Below are 13,117 nucleotides of genomic sequence, written 5' to 3' on the forward strand. Positions count from 1 at the left end.
AGATAAGATGTTGAAGTGATTATAGGGGGTAAATAATAAACAATACAACAATACCGGGCAAGCAAGGTCCCTTCCCCGAGCGCAGGTGGATCCAGCGAAGTGGTGGAACAGGGTGTTGAACGAGGACAGGATCAGCAGCGCGTGACAATAACCTCGGGACTACTAGTCTACTAGGTCTTCAAAGAATAGGTCTAACTATTCATTCCTATTTTTGCTTTTTGAGGTCCATATGATGCTAAATCGTTTCACAAACTGGATGTGTATCAGAACTTCAGTATGGTGGAAATAGAATAATCCAAGTGATGTTGCCACTGTATAACGCATAACGCACTTGGACTAATAGGAGTGTAACCCTAATTAAATTATTGTTTTGTAGGCTTTCCAAGCCTGCTTTTGTTGGAATAATACCTAGTTCTCTCTCATGTGGACCTATAATAGTCTGTAAGGATGCCTGAAGCACTCGCCCCAGCCCAGGCGCTCTACATCGGCATGGAGGTGGTGATTGCCGTCTTCTCTGTCCTGGGTAATGTGATGGTGGTCTGGGCAGTGAAAATTAACAAGTCGTTGAGAGACACAACATTCTGTTTCATCGTTTCTCTGGCACTGGCGGATATCGCAGTGGGAGCCATGGTCATCCCCTTGGCGATAACTATCAGCATCGGACTCCAAACTCACTTCTACAGCTGCCTGATGGTCGCGTGCACGGTGCTGGTGCTGACGCAAAGTTCCATCCTAGCCCTCCTGGCCATTGCGATTGACCGCTATCTCAGGGTCAAGATTCCAACCAGGTAAACAAAACCAGCTCATCATGTCTTATACGTACACTGACCATCCAGTTATATTCTGACTATGCAGGTGGATAAAATGCACTACTGAGGAGGATGATGATGAGGGTGATGATGATGATAAAAGGAGAAGGTGATGATGAGGAGGAGGATGAGGGTGAGGGGAAGAAGGGGGTGATGAGGAGGAGGTGATGAAGAGGGTGTAATGATGATCAGGAGGAGAAGGAGGTGATGAGGAGGAGGTGATGAAGAGGGTGTAATGATGATCAGGAGGAGAAGGAGGTGATGAGGAGGAGGTGATGAAGATGGTGTAATGATGATGGTGAGGAGGAGAAGGTGGTGTGGAGGATGAGGTGATGAAGAGGGTGTAATGATGATCAGGAGGAGAAGGAGGTGATGAGGAGGAGGTGATGAAGAGGGTGTAATGATGATCAGGAGGAGAAGGAGGTGATGAGGAGGAGGTGATGAAGAGGGTGTAATGATGATGGTGAGGAGGAGAAGGTGGTGTGGAGGATGAGGTGATGAAGAGGGTGCAATGATGATCAGGAGGAGAAGGAGGTGATGAGGAGGAGGTGATGAAGAGGGTGTAATGATGATGGTGAGGAGGAGAAGGTGGTGTGGAGGATGAGGTGATGAAGAGGGTGTAATGATGATCAGGAGGAGAAGGAGGTGATGAGGAGGAGGTGATGAAGAGGGTGTAATGATGATCAGGAGGAGAAGGAGGTGATGAGGAGGAGGTGATGAAGAGGGTGTAATGATGATTGTGAGGAGGAGAAGGTGGTGTGGAGGATGAGGTGATGAAGAGGGTGTAATGATGATCAGGAGGAGAAGGAGGTGATGAGGAGGAGGTGATGAAGAGGATGTAATGATGATGGTGAGGAGGAGAAGGTGGTGTGGAGGATGAGGTGATGAAGAGGGTGTAATGATGATGATGATGATGAAGAGGCGGAGGAGGAAGATCTGATTACGAGGTGATGTCATTGTGGTCATCATAACACCTTTCGGTTCATTTCATTAGGATGCCTACATCCTCACTGCCAGACCCCTGTAGGCATGGCGACGGGAGGGGGTCGGACATGCTGGTATTAACATGACAGCTTAACACAAACACACAGAAAGACATGTACACAAATGAAGACACACACACACTGACAGCTTACCATAGCAGAGCTGATACAAGCAGCTCTAATTAGCTGTTATGTCCTCAGGAATGCAGTGAAGGAAGGATGAGAGACTAACAAGTCATCACTGTGTGAAAGAGTGGAGAAAATCACATCTCTGTCTGTTTTACTCCTTCTCTGCTGCCAATGTGCTGCTTTTTGCTGTTCAACCTACAGTACTTGACCATTTTCTAGGGAACTTATTCAAAGGAGAATTAGAGGAGAATACAGCAGAGGATACTGTTGAGGTCAAAACACGTCAGCCTATTTAATTAGTCAAAGAGCACCTATGCATTCAACAATTATTTTATTATTTCAGTCTTTTTGGGAGATGCCATCACCCTTTCTTTTTTGAAAGATTAGGATATTGGTTTATGTTTCAGTGGAATTGAGTGATTCTGTGACAGTGACAGAAATGACAGTTTTAGTAATGCATATTGAATGTATCAGCCTCTGGTGTTGCATGTACTAATGTTGCATGTACTAGTGTTGCATGTCCTAGTGTTGCATGTACTAGTGTTGCATGTGCTAGTGTTGCATGTACTAGTGTTGCATGTACTAGTGTTGCATGTACTAGTGTTGCATGTACTAGTGCTGCATAACTAGTGCTGCATGTACTAGTGTTGCATGTACTAGTGTTGCATGTACTAGTGCTGCATGTACTAGTGCTGCATGTACTAGTGTTGCATGTACTAGTGTTGCATGTACTAGTGTTGCATGTACTAGTGCTGCATGTACTAGTGCTGCATGTACTAGTGTTGCATGTACTAGTGTTGCATGTACTAGTGCTGCATGTACTAGTGTTGCATGTACTATTGCTGCATGTACTAGTGTTGCATGTACTAGTGCTGCATGTACTAGTGCTGCATGTACTAGTGTTGCATGTACTAGTGTTGCATGTACTAGTGTTGCATGTACTAGTGCTGCATGTACTAGTGCTGCATGTACTAGTGTTGCATGTACTAGTGTTGCATGTACTAGTGCTGCATGTACTAGTGTTGCATGTACTAGTGCTGCATGTACTAGTGCTGCATGTACTAGTGTTGCATGTACTAGTGTTGCATGTACTAGTGCTGCATGTACTAGTGTTGCATGTACTATTGCTGCATGTACTAGTGTTGCATGTACTAGTGTTGCATGTACTAGTGTTGCATGTACTAGTGTTGCATGTACTAGTGTTGCATGTACTAGTGTTGCATGTACTAGTGCTGCATGTACTAGTGCTGCATGTACTAGTGTTGCATGTACTAGTGTTGCATGTACTAGTGCTGCATGTACTAGTGCTGCATGTACTAGTGCTGCATGTACTAGTGTTGCATGTACTAGTGTTGCATGTACTAGTGCTGCATGTACTAGTGCTGCATGTACTAGTGCTGCATGTACTAGTGCTGCATGTACTAGTGCTGCATGTACTAGTGCTGCATGTACTAGTGCTGCATGTACTAGTGTTGCATGTACTAGTGTTGCATGTACTAGTGCTGCATGTACTAGTGCTGCCAAACTAGTGCTGCCATGTTCAGGGTGAAACAAAAGGCTTGGGGCTCTGCTGCTGAGGAGAAGCAGAAGGAGACTGAGGTGGAGAGAATGTGGGAGAAGAGAAGCCAAGTAGCAGAAGGGTGTTTTTCCATTCTCCGTTTGATCGACTTGCTTTTAATCCTTTTTTAACGAAGTCACTTTGACTTGGGAGAGAGATTGTGAATGGTTCATTTGTCATGAGAGAGAGAGATAGAGAGGTTGGGAATTTGTCATGAGAGAGAGAAGGAGAGATTGAGAATTTGTCATGCACTTGTCTTTTCCTGGCAGTGGTATAGCTGAATCTCATTATTGACTCTTTGATTCCTTTGTCTATTATTAAACCTTCTCAAGTTCTCAGTGAGCTCACACTCACACCTGTCATCGCCTCTTTCACAACACCTTTAACACTTCTACAGAAAATAACACTTCAAATGTAGTAGCTAGCAGTGTACTATCAGCTATAATTCAACTATTTACAATTATAAATCAATCAATGATTCCTTGATTGTACAGTAGTTGTTCTGTATGAAGAATGGACACCAATATTGGATTACAATTGAATTCTGGATTTTACAGCGATTTTTCTGCCATTGTAATCCTTGGACGGGCAGCCTTTTTGGGGACACCGTAGTCCAAACAGTGTAATAAAAAAAAATAAAAAAATATTTTCAGAATGGAAAAACACTTTCAGTGTAAACTTGAGTAAAACCAGATATAAAGTATGTGGAAAAGATAATGGGCCTATATATTTTACATAATATAAACTTTGAGAACTAACAATCACCAAAATAAATAGAAAATTCTAAAAACAATGAATTTAGCAGTATGGCTTTTGTTATTATGTTTGAACAAAAGAACACTGCATTGGCCATGACAAAATACATAGAATCGCAGGAAATAAGCTTTGAAGCAGAAACCTTTTCTCTCAGCTCCATGGCAAAATGTGTAGAATTGCAGGAAATTTGCTTTTTCAATGTTATGGAAAAATGAATATTTCCGCCTAAAAGACATACCCAAAAGTAATTATTTTTCATGAGCTGCCCATAAACAATAACTAGTAATGCTGCATAGTTCTAGAAAGGTCTGGAACCCACCTTTCAGGTGAAAATACTCACTTTTGAGGACTCAAGCTCAAGTACATAGTACAAATATTATGAAAATATAAACAATCATATATGATTTGTTTTCCTGTTCAACAAAAATGGGGGAATAGGGACTGAAATGACTGAAAGGCTGTCTAAAAAACAATCAAATTATAAATGACTTGCTATAAAGATTTCACATTTCTTATAACTGTAAAATAAATATGATCATATTTAGTGAGAGTACAAATTTGGCCCCATTTCATATTTTCTACCAATGCACAGACACCAAGAGAAAGTGGTCGTTCTACAAAATTACTCAGTATTTTTCTCATGTCGTGAGGTCAAAATCCGGCTGAGAATATCACAGCGAGATGAAACCAAGTTTGCTGGATTCGCTAGCCTGTCACCTTTAATATGCCATCTCCCAGAATGGGCTCCGCCTCTCACAAATCGATTCTTCGTCTGGATTGGCCAGAAAATGTTACATGCCACTCCCTATGCAAATGTTGTTGTGAAACCTGACACTTCGAGTCAGCTGACAGACTGGTAGGGGTAAGTAGACAGATGGGGCTTTCTGGCACTATAATATCCCTTTCATACTAAGACGTTTTTCCCGCCAACTTTATTTCCTCCTTTTCACTACATGACCAAAAGCTGAGGCTAACGGGAGATCAACTGGTCACCTACACTACATGGCCAAAAGTATGTGGACACGTGCTCCTCCAATATCTCATCCCAAAATCATGCCCATTAATATGGAGTTGGTCCCCCCTTTGCTGCTATAACAGCCTCCACCCTTCTGGGAAGGCTTTCCACTAGATGTTGGAACATTGCTGCGGGGACTTGCTTCTATTCAGCCACAAGAGCATTGGTGAGGTCGGGCACTGATGTTGGGCGATTAGGCCTGGCTCGCAGTCGGCGTTCCAATTTATCCCAAAGGTGTTCGATGTGGTTGAGGTCAGTGCTCTGTGCAAGTTCTTCCACACCGATCTCAACAAACCATTTCTGTATGGACATCGCTTTGTGCACGGGGGCATTGTCATGCTGAAATAGGAAAGGTTCCTTCCCCAAACTGTTGCCATAAAGTTGGAAGCACAGAATCGTCTAGAATGTCATTGTATGCTGTAGCTTTAAGATTTCCCTTCACTGGAACTAAGGGGCCTAGCCCGAACCATGAAAAACAGCCCCAGACCATTATTCCTCCTCCACCAAACTTTACAGTTGGCACTATGCATTGGGGCAGGTAGCGTTCTCCTGGCATCTGCCAAACCCAGATTAGTCCGTCAGTGCCAGATGGTGAAGCGTGATTCATCACTCCAGGGAACGCATTTCCACTGCTCCAGATTCCAATGGCGGCGAGCTTTACACCACTCTAGCCGATGCTTGGCATTGCATATGGTGATCTTAGGCTTGTGGTGGCTGCTCGGCCATGGAAACCTATTTCATGAAGCTCCCGATGAACAGTTCTTGTGCTGACGTTGCTTCCAGAGGCAGTTTGGAATGTTTCAACCGAGGACAGACGACTTTTATGCGCTACGCGCTTCAGCACTCGGTGGTCCCATTCTGTGAGCTTGTGTGGCCTACAACTTCGCGGCTGCGACATTTTGCTCCTAGACGTTTTCACTTCACAATAACAACACTTACAGTTGACCGGGGCAGCTCTAGCAGGGCAGAAATTTACGAATTTACTTGTTGAAAAGGTGGCATCCTATGAAGGTGCCACATTGAAAGTCACTGAGCTATTCAGTAAGGCCATTCTACTCCCAATGTTTGTCTATGGAGATTGCATGGGTGGCTGTGTGCTAGATTTTATACACCTGTCAGCAACGAGTGTGGCTGAATTAGCCGAATCCACTAATTTCAAGGGGTGTCCACATACTTTTCTATATATAGTGTATCTGAAAGTTATTGCCGGTATCAAAGCCGAAACTTGTATTTCTGCCAAACGACCAAGTAATCATTTAGGTAAAGTTCTGCCTAATGCTGCATTTAGACGAGGGACGCAAAAACCGTCATACCAGTTGGCATAGCGGGACAAGAAAACAAGAAAGATGGTGAAGGCAAAAGCAAGCCAGCGGGATGCTATGCGTTGCTATGCTGATTTTAGTAAACAAACAGTGCAAATCAACATCTGGTAGAAAACAATGCTGACCAAAAGTTTAAATATTTGAAGTTTGGCGGCAAGCCCCGTCTACTGTGGCGGCTGAAGGCATTCACCGCCAGCCTCAACAGCATTTACTCGTTCTCTCATTGAAAACAATGACATCCGGTTTGCTGTCTACCGTTAACCTTGTGCCATCTAAACATCTAAACGCAGCATTAGGCTTAAAGCCAATTTATGCTTGATCCGAAAAATGTGGGCGGAGGCATCATATGGATGGTGTGACTAATTTGCGGATCCTCCGGAGGCACCGCAGAGGCCAGATTGAGCTCCTTACCGCATCACCGTGCACCGCCCAAATTTTGTAACAATGTGGAGGGCTCCTTATAGCTCTGTATAGCTCCCCATTGACATGATTGGTTGATGGTAGGTGAGGGCGGGAGGTCCTGTATAAACACAAGCTCACTTCCTTGACAACTTTCTTCACAACCACTCGACTCTGCTCAGCAAAGAGCAAGAAGTATGAATTCCCTGACTTCTGCAGACCGTATCACCATAAATACTGCACTGCCAACGCAGACGTCGGATTGACCATGAAGCTCCTTTTAGCATGAAACACAGCCGCAATGCTGAGGCAGCTTTGGCAAGCACTGCGCTCTTAAACTCTTGATGGTTGCTAGGCAGAGCCCTGTTACCATCCTCCTGGCAGTTGTAAACTTTGCAAGGCATTTCACTTCGCCCCATCTCTTCGCATAGCCCACAACTAAGCATGCACTGTTTTCTTAACCATACCATAACTGGATGGTTATAAAGAATTACTGTGGGAATAAATATCACTGAATGACTAGAATAAAGAAGGCTAATGCAATTGAAGGCATGTATCAAATTGTTACTTACTGAAACTACCAAGTCATCCAATTCTTGTAAAAAAAATGTGAAGCAATAGCCTACCCGCTTGTGGTCAACTAATTGATCATTTCAGCACCGTTTTGATTGGGACAGCGCCATCGCGCTGCTTTGAGACAAGCGTGGGGACTCGTCTTGATAAATCAATCAATGTCGGATTTTTGTTTTCACTGAATCTTCGTTTGTATATTGGTTAGTCTACAATTAGGCTGTGGAAATGTTAGCTAAGTTCAGGTGAGTACTGCTCATGGTCATCTTGTTGAGTCGGCTCAGTTAGTAGAACAATTTTGCCATGTTATGTAGTTTAACAAGTTAATTATTTGGCTCTATACTCGCGGTCGTTTAGTAGCTGTCACGCCCTGACTCAAGGGACTCGTATTTGTTGAGTCAGGGTGTGTATTTTCTGTGTTGTGTTTTGCTATGTCAATGTTCTATGTTTAGATCTAGTATGTGTAGATCTATGTTGGCCTGTGTGGTTCCCAATCAGAGGCAGCTGTAGCTCGTTGTCTCTGATTGGGGACCATACTTAGGCAGCCTATTGGCACTAGTGGGTTGTGGGATCTTGTTCCGTGTAAGGTATGTTGTTTGTATGCTACCTAGGACTTCACGTTTCGTTTGTTGTTTTGTCGTGTGTTTATTCGTTTAAATAAACATGTATGCTTATCACGCTGCGCCTTGGTCCGTCCCGTCTATAAACGATCATGGCAGAAGATCCCACCAAACGAGGACCAAGCAGCATGCCCAGGAAGAGCGTATAGCGATGTCACAGGTGGGCAAATGGTGGTCATGGGAGGAGATATTCGCGGGGAAAGGGCCATGGGCGAAGGTAAATGCCCAGGCAGGAGAGGAGAAACGGCGCCAACCGTGCCGACGACGGAGACACGAGAGGCAACCCCAAGAAAATGTTTGGGGGGGGGGCACACGGTGTGGACGACGAGGCAGCAGGAGGCAGCGACAGGGCGGATCTGCAGGTTAGGAGAGGAGGCCACCAGGTTACGGGGCTAGTGGTTCAGAGAGAGCAGGAGTTATTAGGTCAGAGGGAGGCGCTACTGGAGGCTAAAAGGGAGAAGGAAAGAGTAGAGGCACGGCGAGAGGAGCTGGTTAGGCAGCAGAAGGAGCGGGGGTTAATAAAGGAACCCAGTCCCGCTCCTCGCACCAAACCAGTGGTGCGCATCGCCAGCCCGGTCCGGCCTGTTCCTGTCCCTCGCACCAAGCCAGTGGTGCGCGTCGCCAGCCCGGCCCGGTCTGTTCCTGCCCCTCGCACCAAGCCAGTGGTGTGCGTCGCCAGCCCGGTCCGGCCTGTTCCTGTCCCTCGCACCAAGCCAGTGGTGCGCGTCGCCAGCCCGGTCCGGCCTGTTCCTGTCCCTCGCACCAAGCCAGTGGTGCGCGTCGCCAGCCCGGTCCGGCCTGTTCCTGTCCCTTGCACCAAGCCAGTGGTGCGCGTCGCCAGCCCGGTCCGGCCTGTTCCTGGCTCTAGCACCAAGCCAGTGGTGCGCGTCGCCAGCCCGGTCCGGCCTGTTCCTGTCCCTCGCACCAAGCCAGTGGTGCGCGTCGCCAGCCCGGTCCGGCCTGTTCCTGTCCCTCGCACCAAGCCAGGGGTGCGCGTCGCCAGCCCGGTCCGGCCTGTTCCTGTCCCTTGCACCAAGCCAGTGGTGCGCGTCGCCAGCCCGGTCCGGCCTGTTCCTGGCTCTCGCACCAAGCCAGTGGTGCGCGTCGCCAGCCCGGTCTGGCCTGTTCCTGCTCCCCGCACCAAGCCAGTTGTGCGTGTTCCCAGTACGGCCCGACCCATTCCTGCTCCTGGCATTAAGCCAGTGGTGCGCGTCGCCAGCCCGGTCCGGCCTGTTCCTGTCCCTCGCACCAAGCCAGTGGTGCGCGTCGCCAGCCCGGTCCGGCCTGTTCCTGTCCCTCGCACCAAGCCAGTGGTGCGCGTCGCCAGCCCGGTCCGGCCTGTTCCTGTCCCTCGCACCAAGCCAGTGGTGCGCGTCGCCAGCCCGGTCCGGCCTGTTCCTGTCCCTTGCACCAAGCCAGTGGTGCGCGTCGCCAGCCCGGTCCGGCCTGTTCCTGGCTCTCGCACCAAGCCAGTGGTGCGCGTCGCCAGCCCGGTCTGGCCTGTTCCTGCTCCCCGCACCAAGCCAGTTGTGCGTGTTCCCAGTACGGCCCGACCCATTCCTGCTCCTGGCATCAAGCCAGTGGTGCGCGTCGCCAGCCCGGTCCGGCCTGTTCCTGTCCCTCGCACCAAGCCAGTGGTGCGCGTCGCCAGCTCGGTCCGGCCTGTTCCTGCTCCCCGCACCAAGCCAGTGGTGCGTGTGTTCCCAGTACGGCCCGACCCATTCCTGCTCCTGGCATCAAGCCAGTGGTGCGCGTCGCCAGCCCGGTCCGGCCTGTTCCTGCCCCTCGCACCAAGCCAGTGGTGCGCGTCGCCAGCCCGGTCCGGCCTGTTCCTGCTCCCCGCACCAAGCCAATGGTGCATGTTCCCAGTACGGCCCGACCCGTTCTTGCTCCCTGCACTAAGCCAGTGGTGTGTGTTCCCAGTACGGTCCGGCCTGTTCCTGCTCATCGCATCAAGCCAGTGGTGCGCGTCACCAGCCCGGCCCGGCCCGTTCCTGCCCCTCGCGCAAACCAGTGGTGCGCGTCGCCAGCCCGGTCCGGCCTGTTCCTGTCCCTCGCACCAAGCCAGTGGTGCGCGTCGCCAGCCCGGCCCGGCCTGTTTCTGCCCCTTGCACCAAGCCAGTGGTGCGCGTCGCCAGCCCGGTCCGGCCTGTTCCTGTCCCTCGCACCAAGCCAGTGGTGCGCGTCGCCATCCCGGCCCGGCCTGTTCCTGCCCCTCGCACCAAGCCAGTGGTGCGCGTCGCCAGCCCGGTCCGGCCTGTTCCTGCTCCCCGCACCAAGCCAATGGTGCATGTTCCCAGTACGGCCCGACCCGTTCTTGCTCCCTGCACTAAGCCAGTGGTGTGTGTTCCCAGTACGGTCCGGCCCATTCCTGCTCATCGCATCAAGCCAGTGGTGCGCGTCGCCAGCCCGGCCCGGCCCGTTCCTGCCCCTCGCACCAAACCAGTGGTGCGCGTCGCCAGCCCGGTCCGGCCTGTTCCTGTCCCTCGCACCAAGCCAGTGGTGCGCGTCGCCAGCCCGGCCCGGCCTGTTTCTGCCCCTTGCACCAAGCCAGTGGTGCGCGTCGCCAGCCCGGTCCGGCCTGTTCCTGTCCCTCGCACCAAGCCAGTGGTGCGCGTCGCCATCCCGGCCCGGCCTGTTCCTGCCCCTCGCACCAAGCCAGTGGTGCGCGTCGCCAGCTTGGCCCGGCCTGTTCCTGCTCCCCGCACCAGGCCAGTGTTGCACGTCATCAGCCCGGTCCGGTCCGTTCCTGCTCCCCGCACCAAGCCAGTGGTTCGTGTGTCCAGTCCGGCTCGGCCCGTGCCTGTTCCACCGGTGCCTGGTCCGGCACCGGTCAGCCGCTCCACTCCGGAGCCAGAGCAGTCCGCTCCACCGGTGCCTGATCCAGCTCCGGTCAGCGGCTCCACTCCGGAGCCAGAGCAGTTCGATCCACCATTGTCGGGTCCAGCTTCAGTCAGCGGTTCCAGTCCAGACCCAGATGTCAGCCCCTCTACAGGTTCGGGGTCTCCCACACCAGGGTCCAGACAGGCCTTGGTACGTCGTGGGAGGAAGGAGAGGGGAAGCAGCGCGCCGAGGTCCAGACCAGACCAGGGGCGCAACAGGGAGGTGGAGAGTAAGTGGTGGTCAAGCCCGGAGCCGGATCCGCCTCCGAGGCGGAATGCCCACCCGGCCCCTACCCTGTAATGTTTATGTGGCGCGGTCGGAGTCCGCACCTTTGGGGGGAGGTACTGTCACGCCCTGACTCAAGGGACTCGTATTTGTTGAGTCAGGGTGTATATTTTCTGTGTTGTGTTTTGCTATGTTGATTTTCTATGTTTAGATCTAGTATGTGTAGATCTATGTTGGCCGGTGTGGTTCCCAATCAGAGGCAGCTGTAGCTCGTTGTCTCTGATTGGGGACCATACTTAGGCAGCCTATTGGCACTAGTGGGTTGTGGGATCTTGTTCCGTGTAAGGTATGTTGTTTGTATGCTACCTTGGACTTCACGTTTCGTTTGTTGTTTTTGTTTGTTTTGTTTATTCGTTTAAATAAACATGTATGCTTATCACGCTGCGCCTTGGTCCGTCCCGTCTATAAACGATGGTGACAGTAGCCCAGGCCTACTCCCGACCAAAAGCCTGTGACTTCACTGACTGTTAATAAATCAATGTGATTTTGTTTCACTGAATCTCTGTCTGTAGAGGCCATTCTGTTTCTGGCTGGGCAAATACGTGGAGGCAGTAGAGCTCATCTATTCGTTTGCTCATCTATCACTGATCAGAAACATTTAGCATGCAATAAGGTAGCCTAAATCAAGAGTAGGCCTATTATTTTGCTAAATCGCAAATGGGCAACTCCAAAAGCCCCCGTAGGTTGTGAGATATGAACATGAGACTCACATGCTTTTGAAAATAAAGATTGCTATTATTTTCTATCGGTATCATGATGAAGATCAGACCCTATGCCTGCTCCCTAACAAAGTGGAGTGAGGGTAGGAAAGAGATTAAACGTGGCTCAAAAAAGCATGGGACACTGTGACAAGTTTTGTGGGAAAAATATTTGTTGTATTTTATTCTGTATTTTTCCATTATATTCTTACTATTTATGTGTGTTGACTGTGATCGGGTAAGTGTGTCTTGTCTGTTTAACCTCAAGGATCGGACCCTTTTTTTTAAATGTCCGCCTAAAATGACATAACCAAATCTAACTGCCTGTAGCTCAGGACCTGAAGCAAGGATATGCATATTCTTGATACCATTTGAAAGGAAACATTTTGAGGTTTGTGGAAATGTGAAATTAATGTAGGAGAATATAACACATTCGATCTGGTAATAGATAATACAAACAAAAAAACATGTGTTTTCTATTTTTTGTTTTCTTCCATCATCTTTCAAATGCAAGAGAAAGGCTACAATATAATATTGCAGTTTAGGCGCAATCTAGATTCTGGCCACTAGATGGAAGCAGTGTGTGTGCAAAGTCTCAGATTGATCCAGCGAAGCATTGCAATACTGAACTATTTTGTATCAAGTCTGCCCAAATGTGCCGAATTGGTCAATTGAGTAGTACATAACTATAGAGAACATACACAAATGATATGGTAATACAAAATGTAAGTTTACACACTCCCAGGAATGGATCATTGGGACCCTCAGGATGACAAATCAGAGCAAGATTACTGAATGTAAGTACATTATTTACCTTCAGAGGTGAATGTATCAAACCAATTGCCGTGATAATTGTTTTGTTGTTGTGCACTCTCCTCAAACAATAGCATGGTATTTTTTCACTGTAATAGCTACTGTAAATTGGACAGTGCAGTTAGATTAACAAGAATTTAAGCTTTCTGCCCATATAAGACATGTCTATGTCCTGGAAAGTTTGCTGTTACTTACAACAGTCCTGCTAATCACATTAGCGCACGTTAGCTCAACCATCCCGTATATGGGACACCGATCCCGTAGAGGTTAATGAACA

The 13,117-nt window shown here is 48.9% G+C and overlaps 1 protein-coding gene across 1 annotated transcript in view; it reads left to right on the forward strand.

Annotated features, from left to right (window-relative positions):
* Positions 1 to 447: 447 nt before the first annotated feature.
* Positions 448 to 13,117, forward strand: part of LOC311148185 (adenosine receptor A1-like) — a gene marked incomplete at both ends in the record, with an annotated part of 36,004 nt that continues 23,334 nt past the window's right edge. The window contains one exon of the mRNA XM_084185069.1: positions 448 to 788. Coding sequence (XP_084041195.1) covers positions 448 to 788 — 341 coding nt within the window. The remainder of the gene's footprint in view (positions 789 to 13,117) is intronic.

Source organism: Coregonus lavaretus (genome assembly GCF_964263955.1).
Source record: "Coregonus lavaretus genome assembly, chromosome: 20".
In the NCBI taxonomy this organism is placed as follows: Eukaryota; Metazoa; Chordata; class Actinopteri; order Salmoniformes; family Salmonidae; genus Coregonus; species Coregonus lavaretus.